This window comes from Typopeltis vanoorti, chromosome 11 (genome assembly GCF_054136105.1).
Source record: "Typopeltis vanoorti isolate ZY-2024b chromosome 11, IOZ_Tvanoo_1.0, whole genome shotgun sequence".
NCBI lineage: Eukaryota > Metazoa > Arthropoda > Arachnida > Uropygi > Thelyphonidae > Typopeltis > Typopeltis vanoorti.
The window spans coordinates 118,675,083-118,690,332 of NC_143559.1; the positions used below are offsets into that span (position 1 = coordinate 118,675,083).

Sequence of the window (15,250 nt, forward strand, 5' to 3'; positions counted from 1 at the left end):
AGAGCACTAACTCTTGTTCTGCAGTATGTGATGCCTCTTTTATGTTCTTCAAGATGTAATTCGATGGATTTTTCCTTCTGGTCAAAATAAGGTTTATTGCAGTTGCACCAAATTCGGTAAATGCCGGGATATTTTAGGTTGTCAAGTTTTTGTTTGGGCTTACTTAGCAAGGAACGGAGTTTCAGAAGAGGAGTGAAAGAAGTCTGGATGTTATTTTTTAAGAATTTTGGGAAAATGGAGCTGATGTACGATAGGGATATGTAGCCTTTTTCTATTTCTATCTTCAATATGGGGTGGATTGAAAAGGAACTTGTTTGTTTCGAATAACCATTTTGATGAAAGCTAGTAAGAAGAAACTGAAGCTCTTTCTTAATGTCTTCTTTTCACACAGGAGTAAGTGAACACATTTGCTAGCATAGAGATAATACCAAGTTTTTGAGGTGAATAGTGATGGAGATGTCTGTTGGTTTCCTGTAAATTGAGATTTTTAATTTCTCAGAAATATCAGTGAGTCTGACATCCAGGAATGGGAGAGAACCATCAATCTCCAATAAATTTGATTTTTGGGTGTTGATTGAGGTGGTCAAGGAAATTCTTTAAGAGATTCGGGACCGTGGCTCCAGATTAAGATGTCATTGATATATCTCTTCCACAATTTCGGTTTCAAAGGAAGGAAGGCGATAGCTTTTCTTCAAAAGATTCCAAATATAGATTAGCCAGTATGAGCGATAACAGGTTACCCGTGGATAAACCAGAATTTTGTTTGTAAATAATGTCTTCAAACTGGAAGTAACCAAACTGTGTTCAAGATGTGCTTCATCTTGAACACAGTTATTGCTATACCGATTTTGTGAAACGTAGCCCATATGTAAAGATTGTAAAATGTATGCTCGAATAACATTATGCACAGTTTCATACAATGGTTTAAACATGAAAATGTGGAATACAATTAAGAGATTGCATTGCATTAGTAAGAATCTTATTGTAATAATTAAAACACCATCAAATGTATTAGATGGTTTATTTCGAACACAAAGAAAAAATAAATTAATGTGAAAGATGAGCCTGGTGCATTTTTAAAAGTTTGTTAATATCGGGTTCAACTTTCATTAAAAACAGTCGTAAATCGCCACGCTCAGTTATATGCAATCGGTTCCTTTTCTTATATAGTAAATTCACTACAGCACTAAACCCACGCTCAGCCAAATAAGAAGATGGAAATGCAATTAAAAATTTCTGCACTATTTCCCATAATCCAGGGTACAGTGTCGGTATTGATTTTTGAAGCCAGAACTCTTGGTATCCAGTTTTGAATTTTATTTTTAGTTCTTCATTTGTTGTGAGTTCTTTGAGGTCCACTTCTAAATTTGATGATCCTGCTGTGCTTACATGTGAGATGAATCTAGAACCCAATTTGGTATATTCATGTTTAGAATATCCTTGAATCACTCATTGAAATCAGCATGGAGAACCTCCAAGTGTTGGCAGTATGTAAGTAAATCTTCCTTTTTGAGACACTGCTGATAAATTTGAAAAGTGGCGATATTCCCCTCAGCCCATATTCCGCTTGAACAGAAGTTTCCCTACAAAAGCGGCAATAACTTTTGTTTTAATTCAATTCAATTCATCACCTTGTAGTTGTAGATTGACTTCATTAAATATTTTACAGAGGTCTGTCAAATAAGCGATCTCATTTTTGGATGTAATCAGGTTGGCCCGCAATCCGTCGTCTGTTTTCTAGGAACTCTAGTACTGAATCAAACAAATTGTAAAATCGATTCAGACAAATACCTTTGGAAAGCCAGCGAACTTCTGTGTGAAGCAGCAAACGATTGAAATCTTCATCGCTTTCACTACAAAGTTGGCTAAACAATCTGTCACTCAATGAATTGCTTCTAATCTTGTTGACTACTCTAATAACGTAATGGAGCGACGTGTGCAGGCGTTCACTTAAATTTTTCGCAACCAAATGTTGACGATGAAGAACACAATGTATAGCGAGTACATTTGGTACTGCTTGTTTCAAATGCGCTATGAAACCCTTGTGGCACCCTGTCATTGCTGGAGCACCATCAGTGGCAGCAGACAAAATATTACGAATAGGAATGTCTTTCTTTTGAAAAAACTTATTCATGATATTAAACATAGATTCTCCCTTTGTATCCGCTTCCAAGTTTTTAGCAAATAATTCTTGACAAACTTTTTCTTCTTTTATGAATCGTACGTATGAGTAGTGGTTCATTATTTGGGAGAGTTGATTCATCGAGTTGAAGGGAAAATTGGCATGTCTTCAAATAATCGCACAATGATATTTCAACGTCTTCAGCCATTTCATCGATTTTTCTTTGCACTGAATTATTGCTCAAAGGAATTTTCCTGATGATATCTGATGCTGGCTTATGAAGCAGTGTTTATTACTTCTTTTACTGCCGGCAAGATCAATTCCTCACCAATTGTGTGTGGTTTTCCCGCTTTTGCGATTAATAATGAAATATTATAAGAAGCTTGTAATCCGTCATTATCTTGTTTAGTGGACGATGTAAAAAGTTTTGATACATTTAAAATATTTTTCTTCTAGTACTTGAAAATAGGACAAATCTTTATCCTTTTTGTCAGCATGCATTTTAGTCGAATGCTCTTGTAGTCTAGAAGGCTTCATTGCTTCATTTGAAAACACTTTTTGGCAAATCAAGCACATGAGTAATAATTGGTTCGTAGGAGACTGAATAAAACCATATTTCAAATACAGTACTCAATACTGTACTGTCGACATTTCTTCTTATATTCAGACATAATGAAGTAATAAAATTTGCAAAAATATTCACAAAAAAGATTTAATTTACACTTTGTATGACTCCACTTATCTATCACACAACTGACGATTGTTGGGAAAGCACACAAAAAATAATGAAACTTATTCCTAAACCACTGGTATTTATAGATTTGAAATCTGGCCCGAATCGACTTGTTTGCGATACCATCATACTCGTGCTTTGAACAAGTCACGTCACTGCAAGCACCCATATTCCTGTCAAAACATGCTAAATCGAGTGAATTAACTACGCAATAGTTGACCGACTAGTTAAGACTCGTCTGCTGTGTGGATAGCCTAAAGCTTGTATGGCACAATCAATTTTTACAATAGCAAAAAATGAATAAATTTTTTAAGTATATAAAAAATAGAAGTTAAAATATACTGTATGACACGTTCAATTTTTTATTTTGCACGCAAGTTCATTTTGTTCGTCCGACCACGACATTGTCCGAATAATTATAAATAATAATTAATAAATAAAATAATTACACAAGATATAAACAACAAACCTACAAAACATAACCACAGAAAACAGTATAATAAGTTTCGAATAATATTTGCTTTGTTTTTTCCCTCTAGTTAGCAATATAAGTTAGTACTAACTAGGCAACTAAAATTTACGATTTTATTTCTTTCTTGCCATTATTATTTTTACTCGTAATATTAAATTATATGAAATTGGGTTTATTTTTGTACAAATCAATTAGAAAAGTGGTTTTATATATTTTTTGAAATGAAATATAACGAATAGGTAGTTTGAAGGGAGATAAAACAAGACTCATGCATAAAATGTTATCCTGCCATGGGAATGGATGTTTGTGATTTCTGTGGAAATACCAGTGGTGGGCGGCAGTAGAATGGTGTTGGTGTAGTTGCGGTCAGTTGATGATTAAATGGTGAAGACGGAGTTGTAGAACAGGTACCCTCCCTCGATGAGTCCTTGGACTCCCTGGAGGTGTCAAATAATAATAATAATATTTGCTACTGTAAACATAACCTATTATACACACATATATACATGCTCTATTTTCTCATTGACATCTATTTTTATCTGACATGGTAAATTTTCAAATGATTAAATAATTGAAATAGAAAACTGATAAAAAAAATTGATCGTGTAAGACGGGCATAAGATGAATTAAAATGCAATATTTAAATTTTAAATGATTATCTAATCGCAAAATCACGAAAATAATTAATTTTTAAATATATATTATTAATTTCTTCTATAAAGAGCCACCGACCGCCTGAACAATCCCAAATGCTTCTGATCCTACTATAGCCCCCTAGAAGGCTTCAGCACGCCCACTTTGGGAATCTATGGTCTAGGCAATTAGTTGAGTTCAAGCTCTCTGTTAATCTATGGCCAATGTCTCTGTTGAAGAGTAAAATAATAACATATGCCGGCAAAAGTTGGTCGATTGGTAGAGCCTCTGCTACTAATGGCTCAGTTAAGTAAGTTTGAGCGCGGGTAGTAGTTGGAAGGGGCCCAATAGTTCGATGCTGTTGCCACACTCTCCCTCAATGAGTCTTTGGACTCCCTGGATGTGTCAAATAATAATAATATCAAAATTTTCTGTTTCCAAAAGTATTTGAATGGTAGATGATTTTTAGGTCTAGTGTGAGACCTTCCATACATTTACTGGAACTTAAAGTACAGTAAGCTGAAAAAATTTGTTTTGTCTCTAGAGTAGGATAATTCTTACTCCACCTATGGTGCTAATATGCTATAGGTTTAAATTCTTTCATCAATTTCCTGATATGTACCCTCAGGTATACAGAATACTATGGCAGCAATATATAAATGATTAAGTTTATGTATTATTACTAATCTCTGGTCAACAATTTTCACCAAACCATCTTGATATTTCATTTTCGTTAAGCAAAATTCTCGACTTACTGCTGCTAACTTGTTGGTTTATTTTTAAATTATAAGTTGATATAATTTTAAGATATGCTGCTGTTTCGTAGACTTCCAAAAAGCATTTGATAATATTGACAAATATAACATGGGCTGTCTTGGAATCCTATGGTGTGGACAATGAATTGATCCACCTGCTGAAAGATATAAACAGCCAAGCACAAGCAAAAAATCAGAACTGCAGGTGAGACTGGAGATTGGTTTGCCACTAGTCAAGTCACAAGACAAGGAGACCCAATATCACCAATCATCTTCATCACACATCTGGGAAGAATACTAGATAAGATTAAAGAAGAAGGTGGAGGCATTTCAATAAATGGCATGAGAATAAACTACCTCTGCTTTGCAGATGACATCGTTCTGATTGAAGATGCAGCAAGGCTGGAACAGACATTGCAAACACCATACACATAAGGAAAAAGATATGGACTAAATGTCAACTTTGAAAAAACTAAAACAATGATATTCAGACAACAGGAGTTACTGAACAGAGTTACCATAGACAGATTTCAACTGGAAAATGTGGAACACTTCACATATCTTGGATAACGCATGACTTGGACCCCCAAAAAAGATAAAAATTAGAATAGCCAGAGCAACAACTATTCTAAAAGCCATGGACAAAATATGGAAGAGCCGAGCTATAAAGATGCAAACTAAACTGCACATTGCAGAAACCTGTATCTTCAGCAGCATGCTCTATGGATGTGAGGCCTGGGTACTCCTGAGAGAATCTGAACGGAGGATATTAGCATTTGAGAGGAAGTGCTATAGAAAGATCTTGAGAATAAGCTGGATTCAGAAAGTGAACAATGAAATCTACAGATGAATACCACCAAAAGAAAACCTGATCAAGAAAATAATCAAAAGGAAACAATGTCTCTTTGGCCATATATGTAGAATGAACAATGAGAGGAAAATAAAAATACTGCTGTTTGGGATGATTGAAGGAAAGAACAAAAAAGGAAGACCAAACAGAGTCATCTTGCACAAAATAGAATGCAATGGAAGGACCATATCAAGATGGTATCAGACACCTGCGGGCATTGGACCATGGTTGTTGTTAATGATGATAATTTTTTTTCGGTTCACCTAGAACTTTCATGTTCTCTTGGTTTTTATGAAAGCGAAACATATGTTATTATAAAATACCAAATATTAGGTGCAAACTATAACAAAATGATGTGCAAAATGAACTTATGGAAAAGTCCTGGCCTAAGTCCCCTAGAACCAATGCCATTTTAAGCTCAGTGCAGGAAATTGCACAATGATGACAGATCTGAACACAAAGGAAAATCATGGAAAATAAAACGAAAGAAATCATACACTGACAACAAAACATGAAGGATTAACAGGAACCATACACAAAGCACAAGATAACATGAAAATGCAGAAATGTATAATAATGGAAGAGAAGAAAAAACTAGAATAGTTTGCAATTATGAAAATGAAAATCTAGAAATAATGTTTATTTTTTGAAATGTTAACTTCAATTACTGTATAACATTTCATTTTGACCTAAATTGCTGATTTTAATAGTACACTCTGCACATATTTTACTTATCTGAAATCCTCATAATGAACTAAATATAGAGTCCATCAAAAAAATGTATACACTTCAGCAAAAGATAAACCTGTATAAAAATTGTAATACTAAATTTATACAATCAAGGGATGAATACAACTTATCTTTGACTTCTACAATTACACAAGGTGCTCCAAGTGGTTATCATTAGCAAGCAACTGTTTGGGCAATGTTGGCCAACGTGTCCAGTGAGATTGCTGCGCATGCTGTTTCAATTTCTTTCCAAAGGGCAACCAGTGTAGCTGGTTTTCTACGATACACTACATCCTTTAGTCCCCCATAGGGAACGTGGGGACCTCAACTGCACCTCTTCGTCCTATTCATTGTCCCTGTAAACTCTCACGTCTCGGTGGTAGTGCACCATCTTGTTGGAAGAGAAATTGATCATTCCCATAAAAGTGCATGAATGGCAGGTAAAATAGATGTGCATAGCATGTCTAGATACACTTGACCAGTAACAGTACCTTCAAAGAAGAATGGTCTTATTAAACCCCTAGATGACTATCCACACCACACATTAAGCCCTGGTAAATTGACTGCCTTGTCCACATGCATGCCTGGATTTTCTTGACCCCAGTAAACACAATTATACTGATTCACTATTCCATTAAGCTTAAATTGTGCTTCATCACACCAAACCATCTTCCTCACAAACTCCTCATCTATCATGTATTGATACCACTCCCAATACTGCATTCTTCGATCAGGATCGTCTTCATTCATTGCATGTAATAATCTTAGGATGCAAACTTTCCATTTAGCTGCTTTAAAAATGTGCTGTATGCTTGCACTGCTAACTCTTGTCAACGTGTGCATATATTTTTTGACGGACTCTGCATGTGCGGAGGGTACTATTAAAATCAACAATTTAGGTCAAAAACTTAAATTCTGAATCAGATATTTAGAGTTTCTTACCTTGTAGATAACATATATTTCAGACATAAAAGAGATAGTTCTTTAATTTACAGTTCTAAGAAAAAAAAAATCAATTTATATCAAATGAACATCACTGGGTCTCCATCCAATTAGAATGCTGACTAATGTTCATCACCTGTGTCCCTTTCTTCTTTAAAGTTGACTGAATGCTGAAGGGTCAAAGCTGTATAACTGAGAGGAGACCTCCACATAGCCTTTAAAGGAATGCGGAGAACCGACCAGGGCTTCTGACCTAATGTCCAATCCTCACCTTCTCGTGGTGCACCCTGTTGGGTATCTACTTTGATACTGAACGAACGAGGATGGGCTGGCAATTTGGGATTTAGCCGACCAAATTGTATTCTTATTGGTTAAACCAAAATAAAAAATGATGGTACAACATGACAAAATTTCATGCCGGCTGGGGCGTCGCCCGGTTAAACAAGGCCCCCGTTGTTTTCGCCAGGGAACCAGGGCAAACAGCGAAAAGTCAGCTACTGGAACAAATCTGAAAACAAACCCCAACTCAACATCACCAGAGTTAAAGATCGGTACTATCAACGTAAGAAGCCTGAATGGCAAAGAAATGGAGCTAGCTGAGGAATTAGATAAGTACCAGATTGACATAATAGGGGTGACTGAAACAAAAAAGACCAAAACTGGTGAGATCTTTCTGAGCAATAAATACAAAATGTTATATTCAGGCAATGACAATCAAGGAAAAGAAGGAGTAGCCATAGTATTCAACACAAAATACGAGGCTAATCTTCTTGAATGGCAGTCAGTCTCAAGTAGAGTAATGTGGGCAAATATGAGAATGGGGAACTGGACAATGAGACTTATTTGTGCCTATGGTCCCACAGAAGGTTCTACTAAGGTAGAAGTGGAGGAATTTTTTGAGGCTTTAGAAAAAGCAACTGACACAATGAAAAAGGAAAAGTTGGTCCTTGTTGGGGATCTAAATAGTAGAGTAGGAAATGATTGTGAGATATACAAAAATATTTTGGGAAAATTTGGAGAAAAGAGCAAAGCTAATAATAATGGCAAATATCTGTTGGATTTCTGCTCAGGACATGGACTGGTTATTACTAACACCATGTTCCAACATAAAAATGTGCACAAATTCACATGGAGAGAAGAGGCTAGGAATAAGAAAAGTCTCATTGACTATGTTATTGTTGATAGTGATGTTTTCTCCCTGGTGCAGGACACCAGAGTGTACAGAGGATTTGAAATTGGAAGTGATCACTATTTAGTCTTGAGCAGGATAAAATTGAATTTCATATTGAAAAGAATAACATGTAAGAAAGTTTTAAAGCGAATAAAAGTTGAGCAGCTCTCAGATGTGAACTGTAGACTAAAATACAGAAATATTATTGAAAAGAAAATGAAAGAGTTTGAGAACAGGAATCAAACCTTGGAGATTCAGTGGCAAACTCTGAAGGAAACATTGATTGATTCTGCCAGAGAGGCATGTGGTGAGGTTGTGTGCAAGGATAAAAAAATCAGAACTCCCTGGTGGACACAGGAAGTTAAAGAGGCAGTGAAGGAAAAGAAGAAAGCATATCAAAAGTTCCTGGCAAATAAGTCAGCTTTTACTCTTACAGAATACAGAGACAAATGTAAGAAAGCTAAACAGTGTGTAAAACTAGCTAAACAAAAGTCATGGGAGGACTTTGGCAAGAATATAGAAAATAAATATCAAGAAGGTGGCAAAATATTCTGGAGGTTGTTGAAGAAGCTTAGGAATGGAGGAAAGAGTGCTGTAAAAGGAATTAGAGATGATAAAGGTGAAATGAAAACAGGAGAAAAAGATATCCTTGAAGTATGGAGTAATTACTTTGAAAAACTGCTAAATGAAACAAGCAGTGATGACAGCACAGTGATAAAAAACACTGACCAGGCATGCAGTCAGGAATACATATCCATACTTGAAGTAGAAAAAGCCGTCAAAGGCTTGAAATGTGGAAAGGCAGCAGGAGTAGATGATATTCGACCAGAAATGCTGAAGTATGGTGGTATAAGAGTCTTACAGTGGCTGCACTGCATAGTTCAGAAAGCCTGGACAGAGGGACGAATTCCCGATGATTGGAGTAGAGCTCTCATAGTACCCATATATAAAAAGGGAAATAAAACTGAATGTGAGAATTACAGAGGTATTTCCCTACTGAGTGTTCCTGGCAAGATCTATGCAAGTATACTTGAGAAACGGTTGAGAAGAATTGTGGAAGAAAAGCTTGGTGAAGAACAAGCTGGATTCAGGCCAAATAGAGGCTGTCAGGATCAGATCTTCACTTTACGACAAATAGTCGAGAAAGCATGGGAATATAACAAAGATCTGTATTTAAGTTTTGTCGATTTGGAAAAGGCATATGACAAGGTGCCAAGAGAGAAGCTATTCAATACGCTGCAGTTATATGGTGTCAATGGGGCATTATATCAAGCAATACTTAGTCTTTATTTGAGTTGTGAGTCAGCAGTTAGAATTGAAGGAAGTACAGGAAGATGGTTTAATGTTAAATCTGGTGTGAGACAAGGATGTACATTATCCCCTCTGTTATTCATTATCTATATGGATCACATTATGAAGGAATGTGGTATTAAACCTGATATCAAAATTGGAGATGTTAATGTCAGCTCTTTGCTTTATGCGGATGATGTTATACTTCTAAATAAATCCGCTACAAATCTGCAAGATTCTCTGACTAAATTGAATAGCTGTTGTAATAGATATGGTATGAAGGTCAGCAATAAAAAGACAAAGACAATGAAAATAGGCAGAATCATTGAAAATGTCAACTGTGTTGTGAATGGAGAACCTGTGGAACAAGTAAAACATTTCAGCTACTTAGGCACAATTTTTACTGAAGATGGTAAACTAAATATAGAAATAGACAACAGAATCAGCAAAGCTGGTATCGTGGGAAGTCAATTGAATAAATTCATATGGAATAAGAAAGAAATTAGTCGGAACACTAAATTAGCTGTATACAAGACAGTGTTCAAACCAATTTTAACTTATGGATCTGAGAGCTGGGTCAGAAGTAAAACACTTGACCAAAGACTAGAGACTGCAGATATGAGAGTCCTGAGAAAGATTAGAGGCGTGAATAGATGGCATCAATGGCAATATCATATTAAAAACGAGGATATTAGGAAAGAACTTGACATTGTCAGCATCCAGGAATGCGTTAGCAGAGCTAATCTCAGATGGTATGGTCACTTAAATAGAATGGGAGAGGAAAGATTAGCAAAACAAGTGTTCTCTGCCAGGTTGGCAGGAAAACGACCCAGAGGAAGACCAAGATATAGGTGGATTGATACAGTACAAAGTGCCTTAGACGATAGAAATATAAGATCTGATAATGTTGGAGTCTTGACAAGTAACAGACTGATTTGGAGGAAAATTGTAGATAGGAAGTTAGTAATGATGTAGTTTTTTCATCTAGTACTGTCATATCCTGTACACCCCTTGAGGGTACATGGCAGGAATTTGATGATGATGATGATGATGATGATGAATGCTGAAGGTTATTTTGATTTATGGTACAGACTGCACATATTTAGTTTATGAAGGTTTCAGATAAGTGACATTAATTTAAGCTAACATAACATTTTGAAATGTAAACATTATTTCTGTATTTTCATTTTTATAATTTCCTACTCTTCTTTCTCACGTCTTCCATTATTATTTGCATTTGTATTTTTTCATTTTATGTGCTTTATGTGTGGCTCCTACCAATCCTTTATGTTCTGTCTTGAATGTATTTTTCATGATTTCTTTTGTTTTATTTCCACATCATTTCTTTGGTTCTCTTTCTTGCTGTTTCATGGGAATGAGGGGGAGGAGTTCAGTATTTAAATTAAGGGGATATTAAATCCCACATTGTTTTAAAACCAAATTAGAAACTCAAAGTTTGGAATCAGAGAGTTTCATGCTGAATATAGTATAATAAACTATAAAAGTATCGGCGACTACTAGCGTGAGCAAATGCACATAGTCCTAGTACGTAGTACAAACTCAGGCAGCTCGTAGCAAAGGTGGCAAAGTTCTGATCGCTATTCTTCGTATTTTCCATAATGTAAAAACACATTTCCTAGGAAATGTATGCTGTTATTACATTATGGTGGGAGATCACTACCCAGACTGGTTTCAGCCTTTATTGAGGCTTCACCAGTGAGTAGCTAGACCAAATTAATACCAAAGGGTATAGCAAAAAGAACTTATATACTCTGCTATACGAATTGTCAAAAAGGTGCACCCATTAAGTTACTTAAATATAAAGAGCCAATCGGCTTCATTTCGGCGATATAAACATTATTTAAATTAAGGGGATATTAAATCCCACATTGTTTTAAATTTTGCCACATTTGCTACGAGCTGCCCGAGTTTGTACTACATACTAGGACTATGTGCATATGCTCACACTAGTAGTCGCCGATACCTTTATAGTTTATTATACTATATTCGGTATGAAACTCTCTGATTCCAATCTTTGAGTTTTTAATTCGGTTTTAAAACAATGTGGGATTTAATATCCCCTTAATTTAAATAATGTTTATATCGCCGAAATGAAGCAATTGGCTCTTTATATTTAAGGAATTCAGTATATTTTCCGCATAAATTCACTATAACAAATCTTGGCAATAACAAACACATCCCTGATTTTCTAGGGATTTGCCATAGTGAGTACCTACTGTATTTTATTATCATGATATAAAAATATAATTTGGGATATGAAAAAAAAATCTCTTGAAAATATTTTATTGTAAATCTGCTTTACGTAATATTTCAGAAACCCCTTTATTGGTAGTATGTAGGTGACTGGGAAAATCCCATTTCAGCTAACTCTTCATGAACTTAACTAGAAACTTTATTTCTTTAGTCTAGTTTAAAAAATTGACAAACATCTTTTATTTACCGTTTTGATATAATGATGTGATGAAATGCAATGAACAGACTCAGTCAAGAGAGTGGTCGATATAATCGGTATATTTTTACAAGATTATTTACAAGTAGTTTAAATAGATATCTGTTAAATAATTTTCAAGTCTCTTCATCTTCTTCATCCTCAGCTTCCATAGTATTTTCTTCACTCTCTCCTCCAGGCAAAGTAGCTGCTACAACTTCTAGGATTTCTTGCATCTGTTCTTCTGACAATCGTTCTTCACTTTCTTCAATTAACTAAAACAAACATTTCATTAATTAATTGTTTATAAAGTTTATGCACAATGCACCACAATCACAAAAATAAAACAGAACTACAAAAATATTAATGTTGCAATTCTATGAAAGTGAATTGCAGTGTATCTATTAGCAATACGATCTACAAGTACCAATGTATTATAATAATACAATTTACCTGTCATGGGTAGGAGTTGCATAAAAAGGGTTTCTGGGATTACCCCTATTAAGTTAAGTCTCTCTTTCTGTCTGTCTGTCATTACAATTTCTAACAATTAATTTAATGCATGCATTCAAGATTTCACAGATCTACGTGGACATATCTTTTTTAATTGTTGTTTACCAAACAACAATTAAAAAAACTTTCTTAAAGTTGCTTATAAAGTGACCAGGTCTGAGAGTGAACACAAGACTAATATATAAGGCAATTGTACAACTGCACCTAGGATGATGCCTGATTAATGAAATATTCTGAATGATGAGCCAGCACAAAATTTTCCAAGCCTGTATAAATATATGTATGTATATAAATATATATGTACACACACACACACACACACACACACACACACACACACACACACACACACACACACACACATACACACACACACACATCAATGGCATCACATGCCCATTTAGATTGGGTGTGCTGTCATGTAGCTTATGAAACTGGCACTACAAATTTCACATCAATTTGATTATGATTGCATTTTTATTGATGTATGAAAGTTTTAAGAGTGCATAGCACATCAGCATTCATCTTAATTTGTCAAATGATATTAATTGTAGGATAACTTTGAGTACTTTATCAATTAATATAATTTTAAATATGGAAAGCATAAAGGTCAAATGAACAATAGCTATGCTTCACACATGCCGTTTATGCGAGAAGCACAAAGGGTTTATGCTTCTTGGCAAGATTAGATTATCATTGGCAAATACTAGAGTGAGACACGGATAATTTGAATTTTGATACGACTTTTAAATACAGCCATATAATACGCACAGAAATCGGAAAAAGTAATCACTTGGGAAATTATTATTTTTCCAGATTGAACCAAAGAAAGGCTGAAATAACTCATTTTACTTCTTATGCACAAGTCCAACCTCAGTCGTCTATAATCATACAATCTGCGAAACTCTTGCACATCATTCAGTACATCGTCAACACCGTTTCCCATCATAAATATGGGCAAAAAAGTTATAAATTATTTATAGAAATTATAAATATATATATATATATATTAAAAACTTGTCTATATTGGTGTCATAAACATGTTAGTTCACACCTCACCCATGTAAAACAGATGAAACTCAGAAAACAAAAACAGTAACTCATGACAAATGACAAGGTTCAATTGGATGGCTTCACACAATAACCAATCACAGCCAATAACAACTTCTAGGTGATGTTGTCTCAGTGCACACCCTAGCTCACCTTCTGAGAAGTTTAAAAACATTGAAACATTTAAGAATTTGACACACTGTGCCATCTATCTGTTTAAAGGGCTCGGAGGTGTCAGTATTTGTGATGCACACCTGGGCTATTAATGCAGAGGTGATGCAATGATTATGCATCAAAAAGTGTCCTCTTCATGAAGTATTAATATATGTGTTTAATTTTAGGAATCACCTGAAACCAGGAAACAATTAGAGGAGTCTTTAATAGAAATAAATGCAAAAGTATAATATTGGTGATATTGCTATTCCATGGGTGTATACAACACACCTGGAATATTTGCCCCTGATAAATGGCAGCTTATTTATGCATAATAATGAAAATAATATCTAACTTACGTGTTGGAGAAATGTCAGCAAACTAAACTTTACACAATGTACATAGAAAAACACACCAAAATAAACAGTTATTTTCAATATGTTATAAAAATTCAAGTGATTTAATAGTTTCAGATAAATCTAATTGGTGATGCTTAAGGGTCAAAGCTATATAACTAGGAGGAGACCACCACATAGCTTTTAAAGGAATGAGGAGAACCGACCAGGGCATCTGATCTACTGTCCAATCCTCACCTTCTCACGGTACACCTTGTTTGGTATCTACCTGGATATTGAATGAACGAGGATGGGCTGGCAATTTGGGTTTTAGCCAACCAAATTCTACTCTTATTGGCTTAAACCAAAATAAAAAATGGTACAAAACATGACAGAATTTCATGCCAGCTGAGACGTTGCCCGGTTAAACAAGGTCCCCGTTGTTTTCACCAGGGCGAACAGCAAAAAGTCAGCTACTGGAACAAATCCTAAAACCTACCACAAGTCAACATCACCAGAGCTTCGAGATCAGTACTATCAACATAAGAAGCCTGAATGGCAAAGAAATGGAGCTAACTGAGGAACTGGATAAGTACCAGATTGACATAATAGGGGTGACTGAAACAAAAAAGGCCAAAACTGGTGAATCTTCCTGAGCAATAAATACAAAATGTTATATTCAGACAATGTCAATCAAGGAAAAGGAGTAGCCATAGTATTCAACACTAAATACAAGGCTAATCTTCTTGAATGGTAGGCAGTCTCAAGTAGAGTGATGTGGACAAATATAAGAATGGGGAACTAGACAATGAGACTTATTTGTGCATATGGTCCCAAAGAAGGTTCTACTAAGGTAGAAGTGGAGGACATTCTCTAAAGTCAGAGGCTTTAGAGAAAGCAACTGACACAATGAAAAAGGAAAAGTTGGTCCTTGTTGTGGATCTAAATAGCAGAGTAGGAAATGATTGTGAGATATACAAAAATGTTTTGGGAAAATTTGGAGAAAAGAGCAAAGCTAATAATAATGGCAAATACCTGTTGGATTTCTGCTCA

General features: G+C 35.2%; 1 protein-coding gene across 2 annotated transcripts in view; it reads right to left on the reverse strand.

Annotated features, from left to right (window-relative positions):
• Window positions 1–12,211: 12,211 nt before the first annotated feature.
• Polr3I (RNA polymerase III subunit I) overlaps window positions 12,212–15,250 on the reverse strand; it is a 76,967-nt gene continuing 73,928 nt past the window's right edge. For both annotated transcript variants that reach the window (XM_090400311.1, XM_090400312.1), the window contains one exon: window positions 12,212–12,421. In XM_090400311.1, coding sequence (XP_090256437.1) covers window positions 12,284–12,421 — 138 coding nt within the window. In that variant the 3' untranslated portion in view covers window positions 12,212–12,283. The remainder of the gene's footprint in view (window positions 12,422–15,250) is intronic.